Genomic DNA, 23893 nt, shown 5'->3' on the forward strand with positions numbered 1-23893 from the left:
TAAGATGAAATGATCATCAAATCGTTTGATAGAACCAGTTCCAAGAGTTGCTACATGCAAATGAATGGCATGCATGCATGCATGGAGATTGCTTTTCTTTGACATTATACGCTAAAGCTTAAAAGCAATTTGTCCAAGCAAGGCGCAAGGAACTCTGCCCACGCCCCCAACCCATGCACGCATATACGGATATTCTACTTTAAAATGTGTAAACGACATTATTCTAGTAACTGCCCTGCCCTAGAAAAGGGTACAAAACAAAAGACTTGGTTCGGTTCGGACAGTAGGGAAGCATAATGTTTAGCCTATTACTGCGTAGGCGGCTGAGCTGAGTTGTTATATTTCTTGTAAAGATGAGATTAATTCCAAAAGCAAAAGCCTTTGAAGTAAAGGTTAGATAAAAGCAAAGCCAGAACATGAGATTATGCTCCCACCACGGGGCCTATCCTTGAAGACATTTCAATGCATCGGGTAAAAAAAAAAAACCATAGGTGGTTTGACACGAGGAAGGAGATTTTCATTGAAGGGAGAGGTGAGGAAACTTTTGAGAAAAGAATTGAAGATACGAGGGTTCTGGAAAAGTGGGGGTGTGTCAGTCTTGGATTTGTTAAAAAGGGGTTAATGTTAAACGTTAATAGGGTAATTTAGAGAAACCAAAAAAAGTCATTGGAGCAGTAAAAAGGGAATGGCATTTGAAGCAACATTGATGGTAGGGGTGGTGGGGAACATTAGCTTTTGCTTTTTCTCCTCCTTTTGTTTACTTCGCCAGTTTCTTTGTCCTTTCTCTCCCTCTCTTTCCCTACAATTGGCGTTTCTTTTGGTGTAAGCAATATTTCTTGTTCCCTCCTCCTCTTATTGACGTGCATGGCAGATCCCTCAAGTGTTTGGTGATATTATTATTAAAACCGCATATACTGATTAATTGTTTTTTAAAAGGTTTTAGTGCACAGTCATATTTCTTTTATTCCGCAAGGTTGAATTATAGCCAATAGAAATGATTCATCTTATCTTCCCTCATGGAAATGAAATATATATTATAACGAGTGGTTTATTTATTCGAAAAACTCCTTTACCAATGAATTTAATTATTGTTGTAAGTGGTAGATATCTTAATTACGACCAAAAAAAGAAATGAAAATAGATTTCTTTTCCCAATCATTTAAGCTAAGTGTTTGAATGTTGGATTCTTTGTTGTTAGGAGGGTTTCACTTAAATGTCATCCCCATTTCACATAGTAATACAGATTAGAACACTTATTGTTGACACTTATGGTTATGCAAAAAGAAATGTTGCCTGTGTATCAAATAAATTTTAATTTTAGTTTTGTTTTAAATCTATTGATAAATGGATGCCCATATAATTCTCAAAACCTCCAAATTCATCCTTTTATAACTCTTGTAACCCCTAATAATTTATAGGGCATCTTATTTATCTTTATTATGTATTTGCAACCTATAGTGATTGAGGCCCCATAAATAGCTAGAGGGCATGTACAAGCTTATTGAATCTAAGAAAAAGTAGACTTATCCTTTCACATTTGTGTCTACTCTTCTCTCTTATTCTTACTATAATTCTCTTGGTTTTATAATATGTTATCAACACAATTTAGCTTAGAAGTAAAATTATTATCTATTAAAGATCGATTTATCCTTCATGATCTTTCAAATTAGAAAATATGGACATCACATATATAATAAGGGTAATTATATGTTATTATTTACTATCATGATAAGTTAGCCCAAATTAAAAGTGATTTAATTTGGTTAGAACTTTATTGGGCTTTAATTATTAAATAAAGTATGGGTCAAATATGTGTAAATACTCTAGTAATTGAGTTCTAATCAAATTCTAATTAATGATGGGCTAACTAGAATTTGATTAAAACTAATATGCCAAGGTTATAAATATTAGGGTTATGGTCCATCATTAGGAAAAAAAAAGCAGATATTCTCTGAATTTCTTATGTGCTAATTTGGAAGATCAAATCCCTAAGATCCGGTAAAACTTCAAGGAATTCATGGATTCAAGTACGCTTTCTCATCTAGTTTTATTCTTGATTTATTCTTAATGATTTGACATAATAGATCCCGGTTTATTCAGTTTTATTTTAGATTTATTTTACAAATCTAACATTTCATTCGAAGCTTTAGATACAATATGCAAAAAAAATTGTAAGGAGTTTTTATTTAACGTTTCATATTGGATTTTTTTAAAAGTCTTGAATAATTATGATGATATTGTTTAATTTGTTTGATTTTTATATTTTAAATGTGGTAAAAGATTTGATCTCAATATAGATTTTGATCAAAAGTAATTTTATGTCAAATTTTATGGATTACTTGACGTGCTATTGAAACATTAGTAGAAGATAATAAATTTGAGTAAATTACTTATCACATCACATGCTTATATGTACCTAGATTTTTGTTCATAAAAATTATTTTTCTTAATATATGATATTTGATAATTACTTGGTGATTATGTTTGAATGATGATAGATTAATTTTAATGTTATATAAATTGATAGAGTTGTAAATAGCGATCCATAATTTTATCGGTCATTTTTATTAATTAAGGCCTAAGGTTTATCATAATATGTGACTTTGCATCGGTTCTTAATCATTATTAAATTAATTGCTTTATGTGTTTATTTGATGGTATCAATTTGAATTTATATATTCTAAATTCTAAACAACATATGTTTTTGGATTTTAATATCGGTTATAATTTTGATTCGTGTTCTTAACGTTGAGGTGTATTTGTATTATATAAGTTATTTTGAAGTTTTACTATTGATGAATTTTAATTGGATTCAAAGTATACTACCGGAGCTTTATTTGTTTACTTTTTGATAAAATCATCAAGACTTAATTGTCAAACAAGAAAGATATATCAACTTATTAGATCTCTATCTTTACGGGTTTTTTCTCAACAATAGCATATTTAAATATTAAATTGGTTTGATATATGATTTAAATATTTGAGATGGTATTCCTTTTAAATCTTGATTTCATGGGCTGCTTATTATTTTAAACATATTATTTGTTCATAAAATGAATATTGATGGACTTATTTATGTCGCTATAATAAGTTCTATAATTAAATAATATATTTGACTAAAACATATTTAGTAGACAAATTTGTATTGATAAACCAATGAATTTTATGATTGTTCATATTTGATTTAGTTCAAGTATAGATTATGTTCCTCTAGTGTCTCTTCTTAATTTGGTTATATAAATTAAAATTTTCCAATACTAATACATGCGTAGTTCCAAAGACAATTTTGAAGAATGTGTAAATTGATTTTTGGGTTGATACTAATATAGAATTTCAAGCTTAACCGATGTCATTTTTAATTCTTAAATTATTTTGGTTGGAAACATTATCATAAATTTAAAAATGAAAATTATTATATTAATTTGGCCATTGGCCTTTATACGGGTCTCGTTTGTATTATATAATTGATTGTTGTTTGATAAGAAGCATAAAAAAAAAGCTTGTGTGGTTTAATTTTGTAAATGACTTATATTTTTCCTACTATACAGCCCTAAAAAACATGTTACTTTTGTAGAGTTGTTAAAGGTAGTTCATACGCTTTATATTATTTCATTTATTAATTATTTAGAGAAATGATATGATCAATTATAAATGAAAATGTTTTAGTGAATATGAAATGTATTATTTTGAAGTAAAATTCATGCATATCTACAATGGTTTATGAAAAAAAATTTCTAGCACTAGCATTATATCAGGTTTGATATTTTAGATGTCAGTCTTATCCATGCATTTGGTTTACAATAAACTCTATGCATGACTTGACTATTTCTTTCTAGTTAATTGATGATGCAAAACTCTTGTGAAAATGATTTTAAAAGTATTATGAATTGACCTCATGCATTCTTATGGCTAAACAAAATAATGAGTTATTCTTTCCACTGATTCTACTCCATTCCTTGAAGTGAATGTAGCAATACATAACAATTATGAAAATAGAACCTATTGTCATTATTGTCAAATAGATAAGAATAGAAGATTCGAAATGTTGCTAAATGTTCATTCTTAGAATAGAATAATCAATCATACATATTAATTAATCATTCCTTGAAGCGGATGATATCTACATGTTCTTATTGGTAAGAAATATGATATATGCTTACATTATTATCCAAATTATTTTTTGCACATTCCTTGAAGTGAATATTGCATATAATTGTTTGCAAATTATATTTCTTTTCTTGAGTTAATGACATTGTGGACTTCACATTGATTTAGACATTTCCAAAAGGAAATGTCACAATACTGCTTATATGTGGATATATACAAAGTAAAAGGAATGATAATAAAATCATTAATTACCAAAATTTATATTGATATTATTAGTATAATTGAAAAACATGTTAAAGTAAACCAAAAGTTTACTGGTACAAATACATTTACTATTTGGCACGACAAGTTAGACCATCATAGATCATATATGATGCAAAAATTAATTGAGAATTCGTATAGACATTCATTAAAGAACCACAAGTTCTTTAATTTAAATAATTCTCATGTGTTGCTTATTCTCAATGATAATTGATTATTAAAAACTCACTGACTAAAGTTGAGGTTTAATGTGTTGCATTTCTAAAATGAATATGGGCCCCATTCGTCCACCATGTGGATGGTTTTGATATTATATAATTTTAGTAGATGCATCTATAAAATAATCACATGAGTTATCAATACATTTACTATTTGGCACGACAAGTTAGACCATCATAGATCATATATGATGCAAAAATTAATTGAGAATTCGTATAGACATTCATTAAAAAACCACAAGTTCTTTAATTTAAATTATTCTCATGTGTTGCTCATTCTCAATGATAATTGATCATTAAAAACTCACTGACTAAAGTTGAGGTTTAATGTGTTGCATTTCTAAAATGAATATGGGCCCCATTCGTCCACCATGTGGATGGTTTTGATATTATATAATTTTAGTAGATGCATCTATAAAATAATCACATGAGTTATCAACTTGCAACTAGTCATTTGAGAAATTGCTTGTTTAAATGATTAATTTCAGATTATACAATTAAAACAATTTATCTTGTTAATGTTGGTGAGTTTATGTCCCAAGATTTCAATCATTATTGTATGTCAATTGATAAAAAAGTTGAATATCCGCTCATGTTCACACATAAAATGATTTAGTCGAATCGTTTATCAAACGCCTCCAACTAATAACTAGATCATTACTGATGAGAACAAATCTACCTGTTACAGGTTGGAAATATGTTATTTTGCATGCAGCAACATTTATGCTCATCAGGCCAACAAGTTATAATAAATACTTTATTACAAATGGCTTTTGGTCAGGAGTCAAATATATCCATCTTAGAATTTTTGGATGTGCGGTATATGTTCCAATTACTCCATTACAATGCACAAAGATGAGTCATCATAGGAGGTCAGGAATGTATATTGATATGAGTCTCATTATATTATTAAACGTTATTAAGATATTAATTTGAGATTTAGTTATGACATGAATTGTCAATTATTATGAGATAGTTTCCCTAAGATTAAGGGGATATAATACAAAGTTGAATGAACAAAGTGCTTGAAATAAATTATCATTGTTTAAGATCCTTGTACAAAGCAATGTGAACCAGAAGTTCAGCAGATAATTCATTTTACAAATCAACTATCAGATTCATTTACTAACCTTAAAAGAATTACAATATCTCACATACCAGCTAAAAAATGCTCCAATATGAATTGATTTCCCAATAGGGCAAACTGCTAGTGCAAAAGAAAGTAATCCACGCCTGAAGCGTGGAAGACCAGTCAATTCCAAAGATAAAAATTCTCATAAAAAGAAAGGAGCATGTCGAAACCATTTTTTTAATTTTAAAAAAATGGGAATCAACTTTAAAACGAAATATGGAGTCGCCACCAATCTTTTTTGCTTAGGTGTGATCGGATCACCTTATAAAATATTTTGTTTTATTAAAATATCAATTTTGGCCTAAGAAATTCAAGAAAATGGGTTCGGGATTCGGTTACTTACGAGAAAGGATTAGCACCCTCGTAACGCCCAAAATTGGTACCTAATTGATTAATTAATGTCCTAATGTCTAAAATTTGAAAAGATTTTGAAATACAATTTCTTTTAAAAATATTTGGATAACTTGAATTAGAATTTAAGATTCACTCGTTCTGAAGGAACAAAATACCATATTCAGTACGTTAGGATACGACATTTTAAACCTTCAAACCCGAGATCACCTTATGATTTCCAAAACATGCAATCAAAAGGATATTTGACTATTTGGTCAAATGAAAAATCAAAACCCAGCACGTTAGGGCAGGATTTCTTGAATTTCTAAACACGAAATATTGCCTTGTTTTTTGATTAGTTTAAAAGGGTATTTAGTTATTCGGTCAAACGAAAAATCGAAACCCAGCACGTTAGGGCACGATCTCTCGAATTTCCAAATACAAAATATTACCTTGTTTTGAAAAGTTTTTTTAAATAGGAGTGATGATAAAAATGGACTTGAAATACATTTATTCGGTTTGTTTGAAATAAAGAAAATGAAATGATCAATTTTAAACAAATAAGTTGGCAATCTTAAACATAATTCAATACACGGAAATGACAAAGCAACAAATATGGAAAATATACATGGTTAACATATTATACAAATTATTGACAATAACATAAAGATACCAATATGTAAATCAAAACTCACCCAATGATAATACACTATTTAACATTTCTAAGTAAAGACTAATGAAATAAGAAATCTATTTAAACAATGAAATAAAAAAACTTTTAAATGGTAATGAGCAATATTAAAACAAATAATGTAAAGGAAGATAAATTTGAAATTGACAATATAAAAAAACAATTTAAAAGTAACTTATATGTATATAAACAAATAATACATGTAAAAATTTGAAATAAATCATGAAATAAATAAAACAAATAAGAATTAATACATAAAATATAAAGTTTAACATATAGATGAATTTCAAAATAAGAATTATGAGAAGAAATTTTAAATTAATGCTATACAAAACAATTTAAAACCATAATTTATAAATAAACATATAATATAAATTATGTACATAAAAATAATAATGTATGCCCATATAAAATTTAAGACAAATAGTGCACATATTAGAAAGTTTTAACATAGATGAATTATAAAAATACAACCATATAAAAATATACAAAAGAATATATATGAATAACAATCTATATAATATGAAATCAATGATCATGCAAAATAATTTGAAACAAGATTTATTCATCAATAATTAATAATATACATAAAGTGAAAACTTAATATAAATAATGTACATATATAAGAATAATAATATGAGAGAGTGCTTGAAATAAACAAAATATAATTTAAAGTTGAGTCCTTAAAAGAAACAAATAATATACCTAAATGGATTTAAAATATATATATATGCCTATTTGAAAGGGAATTTAAATTTTAGTGTAAATTATGTGTATATATATATATAATAACAATGTATAAAAATAAACATCATATAAATATTTAAAACATAGAATTATATAAAAGAGAATTTTAAAATAGACAAATTACAAAATAAAACAATTTTAAAAAAATACACATGAAAATATGAAAATAATGAACTAAGCTAATGCAAAAATCAATGAAATAGCATATTAAAATAAAAAAAAAATGAGTGATAAATGAATTAAAAAGAGTAAAAAGAATTACATAAACTAAAAAAACTCAATTGAAACAAAAACAAAATCCAGAGGTTAATTTTTAAACAAGTCAAAAATTTAAAACATAGTCAAGGACTTGAATTAAATGCGCACAAACAAACAGGGACTAAAAATGCAAATGTCCTGAGTCCCAAAACACGGCGCTTAGGTGCGGACTAGATTGAGTTTATACGCAAATTCCAGGGATAATTTAAAAAATCAAAAAATATAAATGGGACTTCAATTGAATGTCAGCGCGAAAGGGAGGGACTAATTGAGCAAATATACCTTCACCACAAAAATGCGTGGATCCTGAGGGTACTCGGGTCGGGTTGAATCGAGTATGGCCTATGCGGCACCGTTTTGGAGCCACTGAAACAGGCCCTAAACGGTGCCGTTTCATGCTCTTTATAACAACAAGACTAAAAACCCTAAAACTAAACATTTAGCCACTTTTACTAAATCAAAATAAAAAAAAAAAACCTAAAGATCTCTCCCTCTACCTATTCGGCCGAACCAAAAGGCCACTCCACTCAACTACCATTTCGCCTCCGTAATCAGTGGATGGCATCATGCGAAGGCCTGTTCTGACCCTATTCGACAACAAATCCGCAAGTTTTGCTACTTTTAAACTCATAATCCTCATCTAAGCTTCGATTATGACGAAGCAAACAAGGATTCGAAGACGCCACTATAAAGATAAGTCTCTACTCTTTATTTTTTTGTTTATATGCAGCAATAAAAATAAAAAAATAGAGGTAGGATCGAAAGAAAAATGAGATTTAAAATCACCTTTTGTAAACTATTTTTTCTTTTTCTATTCAAGCTTTTTTGTCTTCTTTTTGTATGCGTAAACTTTAAAAAAATCTTCGGCCCTTTTTATAGCCAATTTACAGAGTAAATAATAAAAGGAAAAATATAAAGAGACAAAAAAATCTCCGATCTATACATTTGCTGGCTTATTTTTCTATTATTGGTATTGTTTTTTGTTGTTTCTTCTCGCAGGTTCTATGGCCGTACAGAAGAAGAGGCCGTTCGTGGTGACGTAGAGGCCATACGGCGCTGGGAGGCCAGCTGCGGCACAATTTCTGTTTAAAAATATCCTGGGCCGTTTGGGCCTTGTATGTTTTTTTCGGCTAGGTCTTAAGTTGGGGTTTTGGGTGTAATGGGATTTTGGGTTTTAATTTTTAAGGCCTGGTATATTTTTGGGCTAGTTTTATTATTGGGCTTAAGGGATTTATTTAGTTTGGGTTATAAGTGTAAACGGACTGATGATGGACTTTAATATATTTATTATTATTTTGTAGTTTGTTAACTGGGCTTGGGCAAAATGGGCCTTCTACAAAGCAAACATTCAAGATAGTCATATAGTGGAGGTGGGGGTTCTTGAAGAAACCCATGACATAACTAATTATAAAACTCAAGAAGAGATCTAGGTACCTAGAAGTGAAAATGAAAATGATGAAAATAAAGAGATCTCGATAAGTTATGTCAATACAAGAAAAAGATGGAATCGAAAAAATATAGTTGTCGACAATAATTTTACTTATAATGTTGCTATTAAAATAGTAAAAGAAAATAAAGATCTTGAGCCTAAATTTATTGAGGAATATAGAAATAGAAAAAAACACCAAAACGGAAAGATGCAATTCAAGTAGAATTGAATTCACTTTCTAAATATGAAGTCTTTTGACCTATAGTATGACCACCTCTCTCTCTATCCGACCTCGCAAACGAATAGGGAGAGAGATATAAAGGATCAACACTCAAAAATTAAAATAATATATAAAAGTCATGATTTTACTATAGTGTGATGGGTTAGTTGTAATATTTGTACTGTTCCAAGGACTAAACCCATGAGAATTATGGATTGAATAATTTCTAAATAACGTGGGTGTAAAATAAAGAGTCTAATCAACTAATTGAAAAAATATATATTACAGCAAATCATAAAATTAAGAGAAATTTATCTACTTTACTATTTTGCTAAAAAGGACTAAATTGTAAAACATGCAAAGTTATAAAGTTAACAACTAAGTTACAATGGGTGGTTGGTTGAAATTGATGTGGTTTACTAATCCTTGAATTAAGGATCCAAATCTCTTAAACTCCCAAATGGCTCAGTTTTACCTCTTGATCTCCACTTTACCAAGTTAGACAAATTAATCTGGACTATCGCTTAATCTCACCGGTTAACTCGGGATTAATGAATTGGTGCCCAACAAGATCTCCTCTCAGTATCACTTGCCTTAATGTTCCCTTAGGGTCATCAATCCTAAGTTTTTAAGTTAATTCAAATTAATCCAATTTATTACAATTTGGTCCTTCATCCAAAAATCAGCTCACCACATCTCTATCAATCAACCCCCTTAAAGATTTAACTACTCATACTGAAAGTAAAACTAACAGCCAAGGAAATGAAAAGCAAAGAAGCCATTAAAGTAAAACTTCAGAAAAATATAAAAGTTGTGATTTTTATGCAAGAAAATCTAAAAGGCATGTAAAGAAAAGCATTCAACTAGAAAATATAAAGCAATAAACATAAAAGGAGCAAACTTTAACAAATACAAAGTAAAAGAAACTAAGATACATTAAACTAAATCTGAAAATGTCTTACAACCAAGGTATATGGACTACAGGTGCAAATAAACTTAAAATACAGTGATAACTAACTTAACTAACATTAAGAACAACTAAAATAAGAAGAAAAGTTGCTGGGAAATGTAAAATCTATAGCTAATGAAATGAAAATAAAAACCCTGGAAGAAGAATAAAAAAAAAAAAGCTAAGAGAAAAACTAGAGAAAACTAAGCCTAAACTAAGGTAATGTGGCTTCCTCTCTCTCTCATCCAAATTTTAGCTGATATAACAGCTATAAAGACCTATTTTGTGTGCTCAAAGTACCCTTGAATGAGTCTTCAATGATTGGTGTTTCGGGTGGACAAAAGCTACCATTTTTCTTTAATTTTGTCCCCTCACAGTATCAATATCGTGATACCAAATAAGAAGATATCGTGATACCACTGAAAGGTAGTCTCTAATTCTCTAGTTTGTTAGAGGTATCGCAATTCCAAGGCTTGGATATCGCAATACCCTCTCTTTGGTGTCATTCTAGCTTATTTCAACCTCCAACACGTCCCTACATCACTCAACCATACATTAGGGCCCCCAATGGCACTATTGGCCAAATTAGGTCTCAAATTGAGTAAAAATAATACATTCACACTTATTAACTTAAAATCTAAAAAATATGAAAAACTACAAAAAAGACGCTACTTTGCTTGAGAATAAGCTCATTAAGTATATCGAGAAAAATTTGTCATATCAAATTATGATAGATCATAGTCTAAACACCTGAAGATGTAAAGCTAGTAGGATATAAATGGGTATTTGTGTGAAAATGAAATGAGAAAAATGAAGTCGTAAGATATAAAGCAGGACTTGTAGCATAACGATTTTCTCAAATGCTCGACATTGATTATGAAGAGACATTTTCTCTTGAGGTGGATGCAATCACGTTTAGAAATCTTATTTCTTTGGCGGTATGTGAAAAACTTGATATGTATCTAATGGATGTTGTTACAGCCAATTTATATGGCTCACTCAATAGTGAAATTTATATAATAAAAAATCTCTGAATGATTTAAAATCTCAGAAGGATATAGAGTTTCTCAAGAAAATTGCTTGATAAAAAATTATCTAATTTGTTCGTATAACAACTTGGATTAGATTTTGTGATAATTGTTGTTTATGTTGATAATTTAAATAGGAACTCCTGAAGAGCTTTAAAATGCAGTAAATTGTTTAAAAATAGAATTCAAGATGAAAGATTTTGGAAAAACAAATTTTCATCTTGGCCTACAGATTGAGCATTTAAACTATAGAATTCATGTCCATCAGTCAACTTATACAGAAAAGATATTAGAGAAATTTTACATGGATAAAGAACATCTGTTGAGTATCCCAATGGTTGTACGATCGTTAGATGTGAATAAAGATAAATTTCATCCTTGCGAGAATGATGAAGAGTTTCTTGGTCCTGAAGTACCCTGTCTAAGTGTCATTGGGGCATTGATGTATCTTGTAAACAACACAATACCTAATATCGCTTTCGCTATAAACTTGTTAGTAAGATTTAGTTCTTCTCCAACACGTAGACATTGGAATGAAATTAAACATGTATTCAGATATCTCAGAAGGACCATTGATATGGGGTTATTTTATTCAAATGATTCAAAATCCCTATTAGTTAGTTATGCTGATGCTGGATATTTATCGAATCCACATAAAGGTTCATCTCAAATGGGATATTTACTTATATGTGGGGGTTCTTCCATATCATGGTGTTCAACAAAGAAAACATTAGTTGTCGCTTGTTCAAATCATGCAGAAATAATTGCAATGCATAAGGCAAGTCGAGAGTGTGTTTGGCCAAGGTTATTGACCCAACATATCTAGAAGATATGTAATTTGCCTTTACAGGAAAAGATGTCAGCTATCTTATAAGAAGATAATGCATCATGTATAGCTCAATTGAAGGGTGATTACATCAAAGGTGGCAGAACGAAACATATTTCACCAGAATTATCCTTCACTCATGATCTTGAGAAGAAAGGTAATATAGAAGTTCAACAAATTCGTTCTATTTTGAAATACCAGTATACAAGATTGAAAGCGTCGACCCAAATAAGTAATGTGATGTTGCCATTAGAGGGAGTCTAAAACATGTTGTACTCCTTTTCTTTAACCAAGGTTTTGTCCCATTGGGTTTTCCTAGTAAATGTTTTTAGCGAGATAGCTTGTAACAGAAGATTGTGTACTCTTTTTCCTTCATTAGATTTTTATCCCATAGGGTATTTTCTAATAAGGTTTTAATAAGGCACGTTTTCGTTAATGAATATCCAAGGAGGAGTGTTATAAATCTATTGATAAACGAATGCCCATATAACTCCCCCAAAACCTCCAAATTCATTCTTTTCTAACTCTTATAACCCCTAAAGAATTTATAGGGTACCTTAATTATCTTTATTATGTATTTGTAACCTATAGTGATTGAGGCCCTATAAATAGAGGGCATGTACAAACTTATTATATATAAGAAAAAGTAGAATTATCTTTTGTGTCTACTCTTCTCTCTTATTCTTATTATTATCCTCTTAGTTTTATAATAAATTTAGTATTTTATATATCTTTTAATCATCATTTTATCTCCTCAAACTTCTAATAAGTATGCGATTATCCTCCGCTTTAAGGATTAAAAGATTATGGATAGTTGAAGCATTTAATAAAAATAATAATACTCACTTGAAGGACATAATTATACTTAAATCTATTTATCAAATAAAATTATACTTAATTCTTCAAAACTTTTAACTAATTCGACAACTAGACGTGAAATTTTTAAGCCTATTCAATTGGCTTCAAGTAATATTTAAATAACTGTTAATAAGATCATCAAATAGGATAATAAGTGTTTATAGAGACCTAAATAATTACTAATGATTAAGTTTGGTTTTAATTAAGAGGGCTGGAGTTACTTTTCTTGGAGACGTGGGAATGTTTTGATTGATCGAATGCTTAAAAACAAAAAAAGAAAAAGAAAAAAAAAGAGTGGCCTCTGTGAGTGTGTGTTCTTTTTCCTTGTTTCTTTTTCTTGTGCTTCCAAAATTGTGTTGATTGCATATATACCGCCATGATGAGATCTTTAGCTTCTTTCTTTAAGGAGAACATTAGTGTTTACGTGTAGTCTGTTGGATGAACATATTGATTTTTATTGTAAAAAATATATATTTCTTTGCTGTTTTTCAATACTTGATGAACATATTGATTTTTATTGTGAAATCAAAATCTTTGCATGTCAAGCCGTTAGGTATATTATATGAAGATCGATAAGCATGAAAGAAAAGTTTTATTCAAACTAACAAACAAAAAATGAAGAAAATGGCAAAAGAAAAAATGTTTATGGATGAAGCAGTAGGGACCCATTAATTCCTACATCTCAGACATCCAAACGTTTAGTGTCTTCCTTTGAACGTTCAATTGTGTGTGTGCGTGGGCGTGCGCGTGTTGACATATAATTTTGGTCATATATACGTATTCTAACTAGTGTTTGAAAAACATGTCATTTAATTAGCATAGCAACAATGCATATATAGTAAAAGCTGAAAATCATCGTTACCAGTAATACCATGCCTTAATTATTGGTAGTTTACACGCAGCACGATAATAATATCCATTGAACATTGATTCGGGACAGGCTTTTGAAGGTTACTATGTCAAAACGTATGTTTCTTAAATCGATGCTTTTGTCTAAATTCATTGCATATACATATATACCATGTTAGATTACATAATTAACAGTTGACAAAAAGCACCTTTTTCAACGAGAGGGATGCCGCAAATTAGTGCTGTATGCTACAAACTATACGAACTATATACCCGTGAATCCTTGAACATAACACGAGCTAAGCCAACACCAAACATGGTACTGCCTGCCCATGCACCTCGTGGAGTCAAACTCCAATAAAAATGTTATAACCATTATTAATGTGGTAGAAGACACGTGTACGTGTCGGCTGCCTTGTCAACATTTCAGCCCACCAACCAACCACAGCCAGTTATATCGTGAAAACTAAGAATTGGCCTTCTTTGATGGACAAATTTCAGTAGCTAGCTTAGTACATAGTTTCCAATTAAAAACCTGTATTTCTATTTGACTAAATACGAGTTTTTCTACTGGTTCTGGTTATTTAAACCCACAGGTGGCGGCTCATTTGTCTTCACTTGAATCTTCGCCAAAAATCTTAGAAAATGGGAAGGGCAACCAGTTCTTCTTCATCTTCCATCGAGAGCAGCACCCATTTTGGGTTTTCAAGCAATGGTGCTTCTTCGTCTTCTTCCTCTCAGAGGGACCTCAGCACTGATCTTAGGCTTGGTCTTAGCATTTCAGCCTCTCGTCCCTACGCAAGGTGTTTACCTAATCATCACAGTATAGTTCAATTTTCTTTTGTTTTGTGCTAATGAGTGAGCGTGTATGTCAGGGGGCAGCCATCGCTGTTAAGGCAGGTAGTTTCTGAAGAAGAAAATGAGTGCAACAGTGCAACTTTCTTCGTAAAGGTGTACATGGAAGGGATTCCTATTGGTAGAAAACTGAACCTGTTAGCTCACGAGAATTACTACGATCTGATAAGGACACTGGAGAACATGTTCAACACAAACATTATCTGTTAAGTTTCATTTCATCATTTTTTTTATTTGAAATGAAATTGAATGCCCTCTTCCGAGTAGTGATGGTTTTGAGATGCAGGGGCTGAACCTGAAGCTGAGATGGATGGAGATCGTTACGAGAAATACCATGTGCTAACATACGAAGACAAGGAAGGGGACTGGATGATGGTTGGTGATGTTCCTTGGGAGTAAGTATTTTAAACCATTTTCATCTCCATTTATATACAACAAATATTCCCTTTTGTCAAAATCAAATTATTTATTATATATAAAAATGATGATGTTCCTTTATAGAAAACCAGAGCTGAATCTGTTTTTGTTTTGTTTTTTTCTTATGCATGTGTAGGATGTTCTTGTCAGCTGTGAGGAGATTGAAGATCACCAAGTGCTAAATTTTGGTACAAAATCCTTTTTTTTTTCTTTCTTTTTTTTTTTTTTGGGGGAGGTTGGTTTTAGTGTTGGTGTTTGCTGTGGAGTGAAAATGAATAGGTAGGCAAACAATATGTAGGGTGGGATAGGTTTAGGATTTGGAATGTACATTGCCATATACTAATATAAAAGCTTCAGTTTTGCCTTTGAGCTTTAAACCTTTCTTTCTTTTTAATGAAAGCCTGTTAAGTGGAGTATTTAATGAAACGAGATGCCTCAGGAGATTGTAATTCCGATTCAGAATTGCATTCTAAAGCTAATGGCTCTGCATTCGTTATTAGGATCTGTAATATTAACTGATTTTTTTTTGGTTAATATACTATTAATTACCTAAGTAGGCTTTAATGTTTAGTTTTTTATCACAGTTTTTTTTTTCTAATTTAGTACTTAAGTTTAGTTCTAGTGTTTACTTTGGTAATACTTTTTTTTGCCCTAGTTAAATATTTGAGTTTGACTTTAATATTCAATTTAATACTAAACTAACTAGTTAATATTTAATAAACTACATTATATCATTTAATATGAATATTAAATTAAACATTAAAACAAACATAAATTCAAATATCAAATTAATCTGTAAACATTATAGTAATATTAAAATCCAATTAGCTTTTGATACATTTTGTACGTAAATTTCCTTTGGAATTGATCAATGCAACCCTTTGACAAATTATTGGATTTTAAATATTATTCCTACTATTCCTTTTATGAGAAAAATAACTTTTTATCAATAGTCAGTAACCTTTTGAAAAGTAGTATAGGATGACGTTCGAAAGTGGAAGAAAAATCCTCTAAATATGAGGATAGAAAGCATAATAAAAAGAATCCATCCCTTGCATATGGATAAGTTTATATAAACTTTGATTTTATGCATAAAATTTCGATTTAATTCAATTCTCATAAATTATTAATATTATTATTCATATAATATTATTTTATGTTTATGTATTGTGTGCACAAATAATTATATTAATCAAATATAAAATAAATTGATGTATTTATTTTTTAAAATGTATATAATCAGAGGCGAAGTTAGGGGGTTGGCAGGGCCCCAGCTCCCCCAAAATGAAAAATTAGTATTTAGGCCCTTTAAAAATTTTAAAAATTTTAAATTAGTAAATGTAAAATTACACTTTGGCTCCTCCTAAAATTATAAAATTTGATTTAATCCTTTAAAATTATAAAGATATAGATTATAAAAATTAAAATTTCCTTGTGTATAATAGAATCAAAAGTAATCACAATAAAAGTTTCATTTATATAATTACACCAAATTAAAGTTTATGTATTAAATTACAAATTTAATCAAAAGTTCATGTATAAAGTTAACATTGTCCCTTTTTAAAAATAAGAAATCGACTGAGTCAACTCGATTAGTATTAACATTGTTACCAATACATAAGGACGTGAGTCATTAATCCTTAATTGTTTTTATTTTTATTATTATCAAAAATTAATCCTTGATTGCTGTTAGCCCAAGAAAGAGACCATTTTGAAATGCCCAAGACAATTGGGTTACTGGCCGCAGTTTTAAATTTATTCAGATTTCAATATTGTGCCGAATAAATCATTTAAAGAATTTTTTTTTAAAAAATAGTATATTTAAATATAAATCTTAAAAATACGAATTACAATACTGTGGGATTACAATGTCAATTGTGAAAAAATGGGTGTCCTGATAATACATTTAATTCTTATTAAGTTGGGAGCTGAAGGGAAAAAGGGAAGCCTGATACGGATTGATCATAAACACGAGAAACATGGAGGAATAGATGCCCAAACCTATTCACTCCCTACTTTATTCATATATATATTATTATAATGTTAGTAGTGTCTCAAACCGATTCTTTATAACATTAAACTTGATAATAATAAAAGGAAATGAATGAGCTGGTGAGCACAAAGAGGGAAGGAATATATCTGGGTAAAATTATTTTCAACCTCTTTTATTAAAAATTAGATTGTATTTTTTCCTCTACTTTAAAATTAGATAAATTAGTTTATGTGCATTAGATTAAAGAATAAACTCATCCTTTTGTTAAAAATTTCATTCAATTCTATTGTTAAAAACCAGTCCCTATACGTTAGAATGAGGTACATGTGGAGCACACCACGTGTAATTTTTTTGTTATTCTACTAGCTACGTTAAATTTTAACAATAAAGATGTATGGTACTTTTAATAGAAATGACTCATTTACTTTTTAATTTAATCGTATAAAGACTATTCTATTCATTTTTTAATAAAAGGTAAAATGTAATTTAAATCTTAGTCTCTATTATATTTTTACCCATATATATGTGTGTTGAGGATTTGTTGATTGATTGATTCCTTATTAACGTCATAGAATGGTGGTCACCCAAACTACGAAAGCATCCTCTGGGGTGCAGCTGTATATAATCAGTGTATGTGAAGCCTCACTTTCCTGCATCTTTTATCGATCTAACCAACCATGTGCATATGTGTGACATGCGATTGCTGCAAAGCTAAATGTAATTGCAAGGCCGGAGATGCCAATTGCACCGACTTGATCTTAGCCATGGTCATGCCTCCCATTGGAGTTCTCAGAAAAAGAGGACCTAAGGTAATGAATCTTTTTCTTTTCTTTCATACAAAGCTGTTTCCTAATCATAAAACAAAGCTAAAGGTTGTATCTGTATTTTAACCCCCAAACATACCAGATGTCTTTACATTGAGATAAATCCGTTCAACTTGATTTTGATATATGAGTTGGAAAAGCTATATTTGAGTGAAGCTAAGCCCTTTTTTGGGGGAATTTATTGCAGAGACAATTCTGGCTGAGTGTTTGCTTGACAATGGCATTATTTGTGCCGGGAAGCATCTATGCTGTCACCGTAGTCATGTCCAAGGAAAATAATGGAACAAAATAAAATGAGAAATGCGTATTTTATATTTTTTCCCCCCTTATGTTTTCATCAAACTCATAATATAATTGTTAAGTGCTCTATAAATCTATACATAAATCAGTTTCATTTAATTAATCTATAATTATTCATACTGTATGATGTGGTCCTCATATCTGTAGTGATATAAAAATCCATATACAAAATGGAGTAGGTTGAAAAGTCACGTGGGGTAAGGAATTCTTTTGTTTTTTTACAAGGGATATGAAGTCCAAATTATCAATTTTATTTTTATTTTTTGTCAATTGAATTCTCAATCTTCAATTTTTAGTTCAATTACATTTCTTTTATGTAAAAGATAATTAAAGTGTTAAAGTTTTAATGACTTTGACCTAACTGTTTGCATCATAGTCCATGTGTATTTTTTTTTATACGGAAGGTTATGCTAAAGCTATAAAAATTTTAACAATTTACTCAACTTTTTCATCTAAAAATAATAATTTGACTAAATTTTAAAAGTTGAGAACTAAATTGATAAAAAGAATTAAAGTTAAAATGATAAAAATAGTAAATATTAAGGAGCTAAATTTATCATTATACTTATATAAAACAATTGACAGAATAATTATACTTCTCAAAGTCCAAAATGAAAATATTAACTATTTAGAATAATTAAAATAGATTAGAAATATTATAAATATGGCATAGTTACAAATTTAGTTTTTAATATTTACATTTTTTGTCAATTTGACATTTATTCTTATTTATAACTAAAATTAACCATTAACCTTTTAAAAGAGTCAAATTATTTTTTAACAAAAATATTGATGTAATATTAAATTTTAATGATGTTGGCATGGTAATATGCATAGCAGTCCATGTATACTTCATGCCTGCATGATACTATTTGTCTTATATGCCATATCAATAAATAATTTAAAATTACTAAAATAAAAAAATCATTAAAAGTTCATAAAAACTCAAAAAGAAAAAAATACATGAAGTACATGTGAATTGCTATGTTGGCTTCAATATTAAAAATTTAATGTTTTAATTAGCATTTTGTTAAAAAAGTAATTCAACTTTTTGTTGATGATCAAATTCAGCTTCTTTTTTTAAATGTTGAAGGTGAAATATAACTTAAAAATTTAGGGTTAATTAAACAAAAGAAGTAGATATTAAGAGTTAAATTTATTATTATACTTATAAATAAATAGCAAAACTCAAATTGATTTGGGTCAATATCGGATACACCAACATCAATTTCATAATGGAGTAAGACAGATGGTGGAACAAAAATACCAATTACAAAGTATTGATAGATTTAACGTCACCTTTCAACCTCGTTTCATTACTATCCCTATTCGCAAATTTAGGGAAAAAATATAAAACCTTTATCCAGCAAAATCTCTCACTTAATCACACATTCATCTCAAGGAGAAAGGATTGTATGAAACAGTGACGCCACATCATCTGTATCCATTTCTAATAGTTTTATGCCACGTCAGTATTCTTATCCTGAATTTCAGGATTTTAATTTGAATTTGATTTTTTTCAAGATAAAATCCTGAAATTCAGGATAAAAATACTGATGTGGCATAAAACTATTGGAAAGAGATACAGATGACATGGCATCATTGTTTCATTTTAATTCTAAAAAATTATTGAAATAAATAAATAAATATGCTTATAATATGTTAATATTTTTCATTATCTTTTCTCAATTAAATTAGTGTTGGATTAACTTATTATAATTTTTCATAAAGAAATATTATGGCAATTACAAGTACATCACAACAAGAACTGCCATATATTATATATAAAAAAAGAAGAAGCTGAATATTTCATACAGAATGATGTGCAAGGAAGCGTTGGGTGTTATTTATGGGTTGCATACCTAATCGAAACCCAACACCTACCCATGTATTCTCCCTTTCTCTTTCGGTAATACATTAGCCCAAAGTTGATGGTATAGAAGATCCCAACTCAGCTGAAATCGCATGCCCCACTGAATAAATAATAACTCCAAAATCTTACCTTGTACTAATTGATTTTTAATAAACATCAGGGAGAGAAAAAGCTAGACTTTCATCTAAGTCAAGTGATCCTCGAGAAATTGACCATTATGGATTCGTGCTGAAGGCTAAACAAATAAAGAGGGAAAAGAGGTAAGGGAAGGTTAGACTTTATAATCAAAAAGAAAAAACAAAAGGTGGTCCTGGTTTTGAAGAAATTGGACATTATGTAGAGCTAAAAGGAAAAGAAAGTGGTTCTATTTTGAAAAATGAAGGCAAAAGGCCCATTCATGTTTTGAATGCAGCTAGTAACGTGGGAGTTAAATTTCCTTTTATAGATGAAGTCCGTTTTTCTCTCGTCCCCATCAAAGACCATTCTTCAACACTTTTTCTATTACTTGCTTCTACTAATTAATTAACTCCCTTTCCTTTTCTCTCACCAAACCCTAGTTTGGAAAAGATTGTACTGCATGCAATCTCCCTCTACCACATACCACTTCTTTATAACAGCAGGCACCACCGCTACTTCTTTAATTTAATCTTCCTACTCTACTTAATGTTGCCCTTTTCCTAATTTCCTTTAACTTTGAATTTCATTCTCTATTTTATTTATGTAATGGAGACATGGGTTTCCATGTTTCGAAATTGATTTAATTATTAGTCAAAAAAAATTGGTTGGATTGGAAGGTGCCACAGACCCTTTTACAAACTTGTACTATTTATTACCCTCTAAGCTCATACCAATATTTCTTAAATTTATGAGAAATTTAAATATTGGTATAAGTTAGAAATTTTTTGTGCGTTTTCTTGAGCTCATGGTAGAATCCCCTCACTACCCACTCCCTTGCTGGCACGTCTTGTTTGCTTGACCGGATCTCAAACATTCATACAAGGAAACCCCACTAGAATAGCATGTTGCATCTCCCACTTTTTGTTCTCTTTATATCTCTAAGGCAAAGAACAGAAAAAGAAAAAAAGAAATTACCCATCATAATTCATTCAGCATTGTATGCGTACCAGAACAAAAAGATGTAAATTGAAAAGTGTTGAAATGTATTTATCTTTTTATTTAATGATAAAAAAATTATAAATAATTTTAAACAAAAACTGCATTCACACGAAAACAAATGTCCCAATTCAACTCCAAATTTAATTAAATCCAAATTAACATGGAATAATATGAAAACATTAGACTTCGGTCATAGATAAATAATATATATTAAATTCATTCATATTGTCATGTCTTTATAGTTAGTAGTAGTACGTACAAATCACTCTCTTTCAGAGGTCGCTTCCTTTTCAAAGTTGCTAAGAGGGGATTGGCCCTTTTGATTAGCTAATCCCTTCAAGTTTGGTCCCTCGGGACGAGAGTGCTGTGAGCGTGACTTTTGGGATAAAATAAAGTCAGCCTCTTCTCTCCCATTTGCAATCACAAAATGACAACAAAAGCATCTCTTTGTCACTTTCCATCGCTTTGGATGAGTTTCACACGAAACCCACCACCAAAAACATGTTTGTATCAACCATTTCTAATTTCGGATCTCATAAATATCATTTCTTAAGACGATTGAATAAACAATCCAACCAATTAGATGCAAGCATTTTAGTAAAATATCACAATTATGATGATATAAAATGAGATATAAACAATGGTGTAGTGTGATGATTAGTTTTTTCATTCTTTAATCATAAGATTTAAGGGTTTAATTTCTACTCATAAAAATGAATTACATGCCCAGTCGCTTAATTTTTTAGAAAATATTTACAATGATGAGATTAATAATTACTACTGATTATGAATATTCAAAATTTAAAAAATAAAAACAAAAGGAAACACTAACAACATTTACAGTACATGTTTTAGTTAAGACTAGTGTGTAGTAAAAGATACATATAAAAACGTCATGTATACGTAAGTTGACCTAAATTGGAGGCAAAAGGTCAAAAATAGGGCGAGGCTAGCTGTTAACCTAACGACTAATCGTGCGTGGGGCGGGGAGGGAGAGGGAGGTGGGGTTATAGAGTACCTTTAGGGTTTCAATTTTATACTTTATATATATTTATATATGGAGGCGTCAACGTGAGTAATAGACCGCAACGGTGTCTTTGTTTTTGTTAGGGTTTGGACCTTGGGGTAGGCGGCGTAGAGAAGGGCTAGGGTGGGGGGGTGAACGTGTGGGCAAAGGTGGTTCGCCATCGTATATATTTATAATTTATATATGGAGGGACCAGCGGGGGATGGTTTTTCTCTAACGGCTCCCTCTGGCTGTGGTTTTTGAATGCTGAAGCTATAAGCGCCGCTCTGACTTTAATGTGTTAATAGATTCAAAATTTCTTTTGGTTTCTGTTGGAAGTTTTGACTCTAATTAACAAAAAAAGTCTAGTAATCCCACGTTTGCATGTGATGATATATTCCTTGAATCATTTTCATTTCCCTTCAAATTACCAACTACAATCTAGATGCCTAGCTACTAGTCTTTATTATCAATTACCTTTAGTTTTTATTGAGACGTGATTATGAAATTATGATTTTTTCTTCCTATACTCTAAATTCATTCAAATTTAAAGAGTTTGAATCATAACAACTTTTTCTTAAAATTTCATACTCAAACTATGATTAATTTTTATATAATGAAATTCCAATTTTGAGGAGTAACACATAAGTACAAAATCAATTTTTTTACTTTAAAGTATTTTTAAATGACTATTATATTTTTTATATATATAGTATTATATCGTATCAAAATTTTATATTAATTCAATTTATAATGCAAAATTTATTTATTTTTGGTTAAAATATATCATAAATCCTTGTACTCTTGAAGTTTCAAGTTTAGTTTTTTACTTTTATTTTAGGAATTTAATCTTTCTCCTTTTGGATTTCAAAATTCAGTGTAATCATAACAATGTTAAAATTATTTTGTTAAATTTAGGTTCATTATAACATCATTTTTTAGTTACATGGCTACTAAGTAGGTTTTTTTTATTTCAAAATGTCACACCAACAAATTTAATATTGTTAACAATTGGACCTAATAAATTTTGAAATATGAAAAGTAGAGAGACCAAATTGCTAGAAATAAAAGTACAAAGGCTAAATTCATAATTAGTGAAGAGTATAGAGACCTATAACATATTTTAACCTTTATTTTCCATAAGCATAAAATTTCTTCATTATACAAAATATAAAAAACTCGTTCCTTTTGTATTATTTGAGAATAAAGTTTTTCTTATCAATTATTTTAAGAGAAATTATTTGGTACACTAGGAGTTTTTGGACTCTATAAGCAAGGTTAGGGGTTGAAAGGTGTCCTATAGGGGTATAGCAAATTAAAAAATAAATATTTTTAAAAAAAACACATGTCAATTTTTCAAAGCTGCTTGTGGAATAAAAAATTACATTTATCAAGATTAAAAGATACTAACTATTATTTTAAAGATAAATATAATTAATGTGTAATATATCATATCTTTATAATAAAATGATTTAACACAATTAAAGTTATATAACGAATGAAAATAACAATAAAAATATTAATTTTAATAAAATAAAATTAAAATATCATTTTTTGGTACAATAAAATTTACTTGAAAATATAATAAATTAATAATTTATAT

The 23893-nt window shown here is 29.5% G+C and overlaps 1 protein-coding gene and 1 long non-coding RNA gene across 2 annotated transcripts; both read left to right on the forward strand.

Moving 5' to 3' along the window:
* The first annotated feature begins 14374 nt into the window (after positions 1-14374).
* On the forward strand, positions 14375-15419 carry LOC108459177 (auxin-responsive protein IAA20-like). The gene is made up of 4 exons (XM_017758535.2): positions 14375-14709; positions 14782-14966; positions 15048-15156; positions 15315-15419. The coding sequence occupies exons 1-4, from the start codon at positions 14552-14554 to the stop codon at positions 15358-15360; spliced, it is 498 nt and encodes a 165-aa protein (XP_017614024.2). The 5' UTR covers positions 14375-14551; the 3' UTR covers positions 15361-15419.
* A 2305-nt stretch (positions 15420-17724) lies between these two features.
* Positions 17725-18394, forward strand: LOC128295511 (uncharacterized). Its single transcript, XR_008285986.1, has 2 exons — positions 17725-17980; positions 18183-18394. It is a non-coding gene; the product is annotated as an uncharacterized LOC128295511 (long non-coding RNA).
* Positions 18395-23893: the final 5499 nt, after the last annotated feature.

Source organism: Gossypium arboreum, chromosome 7, assembly GCF_025698485.1.
Source record: "Gossypium arboreum isolate Shixiya-1 chromosome 7, ASM2569848v2, whole genome shotgun sequence".
NCBI lineage: Eukaryota > Viridiplantae > Streptophyta > Magnoliopsida > Malvales > Malvaceae > Gossypium > Gossypium arboreum.

What these genes read in the sequence shown, in the direction of transcription:
- LOC108459177 (XM_017758535.2), top strand. Translation starts at nt 14,552, where the DNA reads ATGGGAAGGGCAACCAGTTCTTCTTCATCTTCCATCGAGAGCAGCACC. An exon ending in GCCTCTCGTCCCTACGCAAG is followed by an intron (nt 14,710 to 14,781) that starts GTGTTTACCTAA and finishes CGTGTATGTCAG; the next exon opens with GGGGCAGCCATCGCTGTTAA. An exon ending in GTTCAACACAAACATTATCT is followed by an intron (nt 14,967 to 15,047) that starts GTTAAGTTTCAT and finishes TTTGAGATGCAG; the next exon opens with GGGCTGAACCTGAAGCTGAG.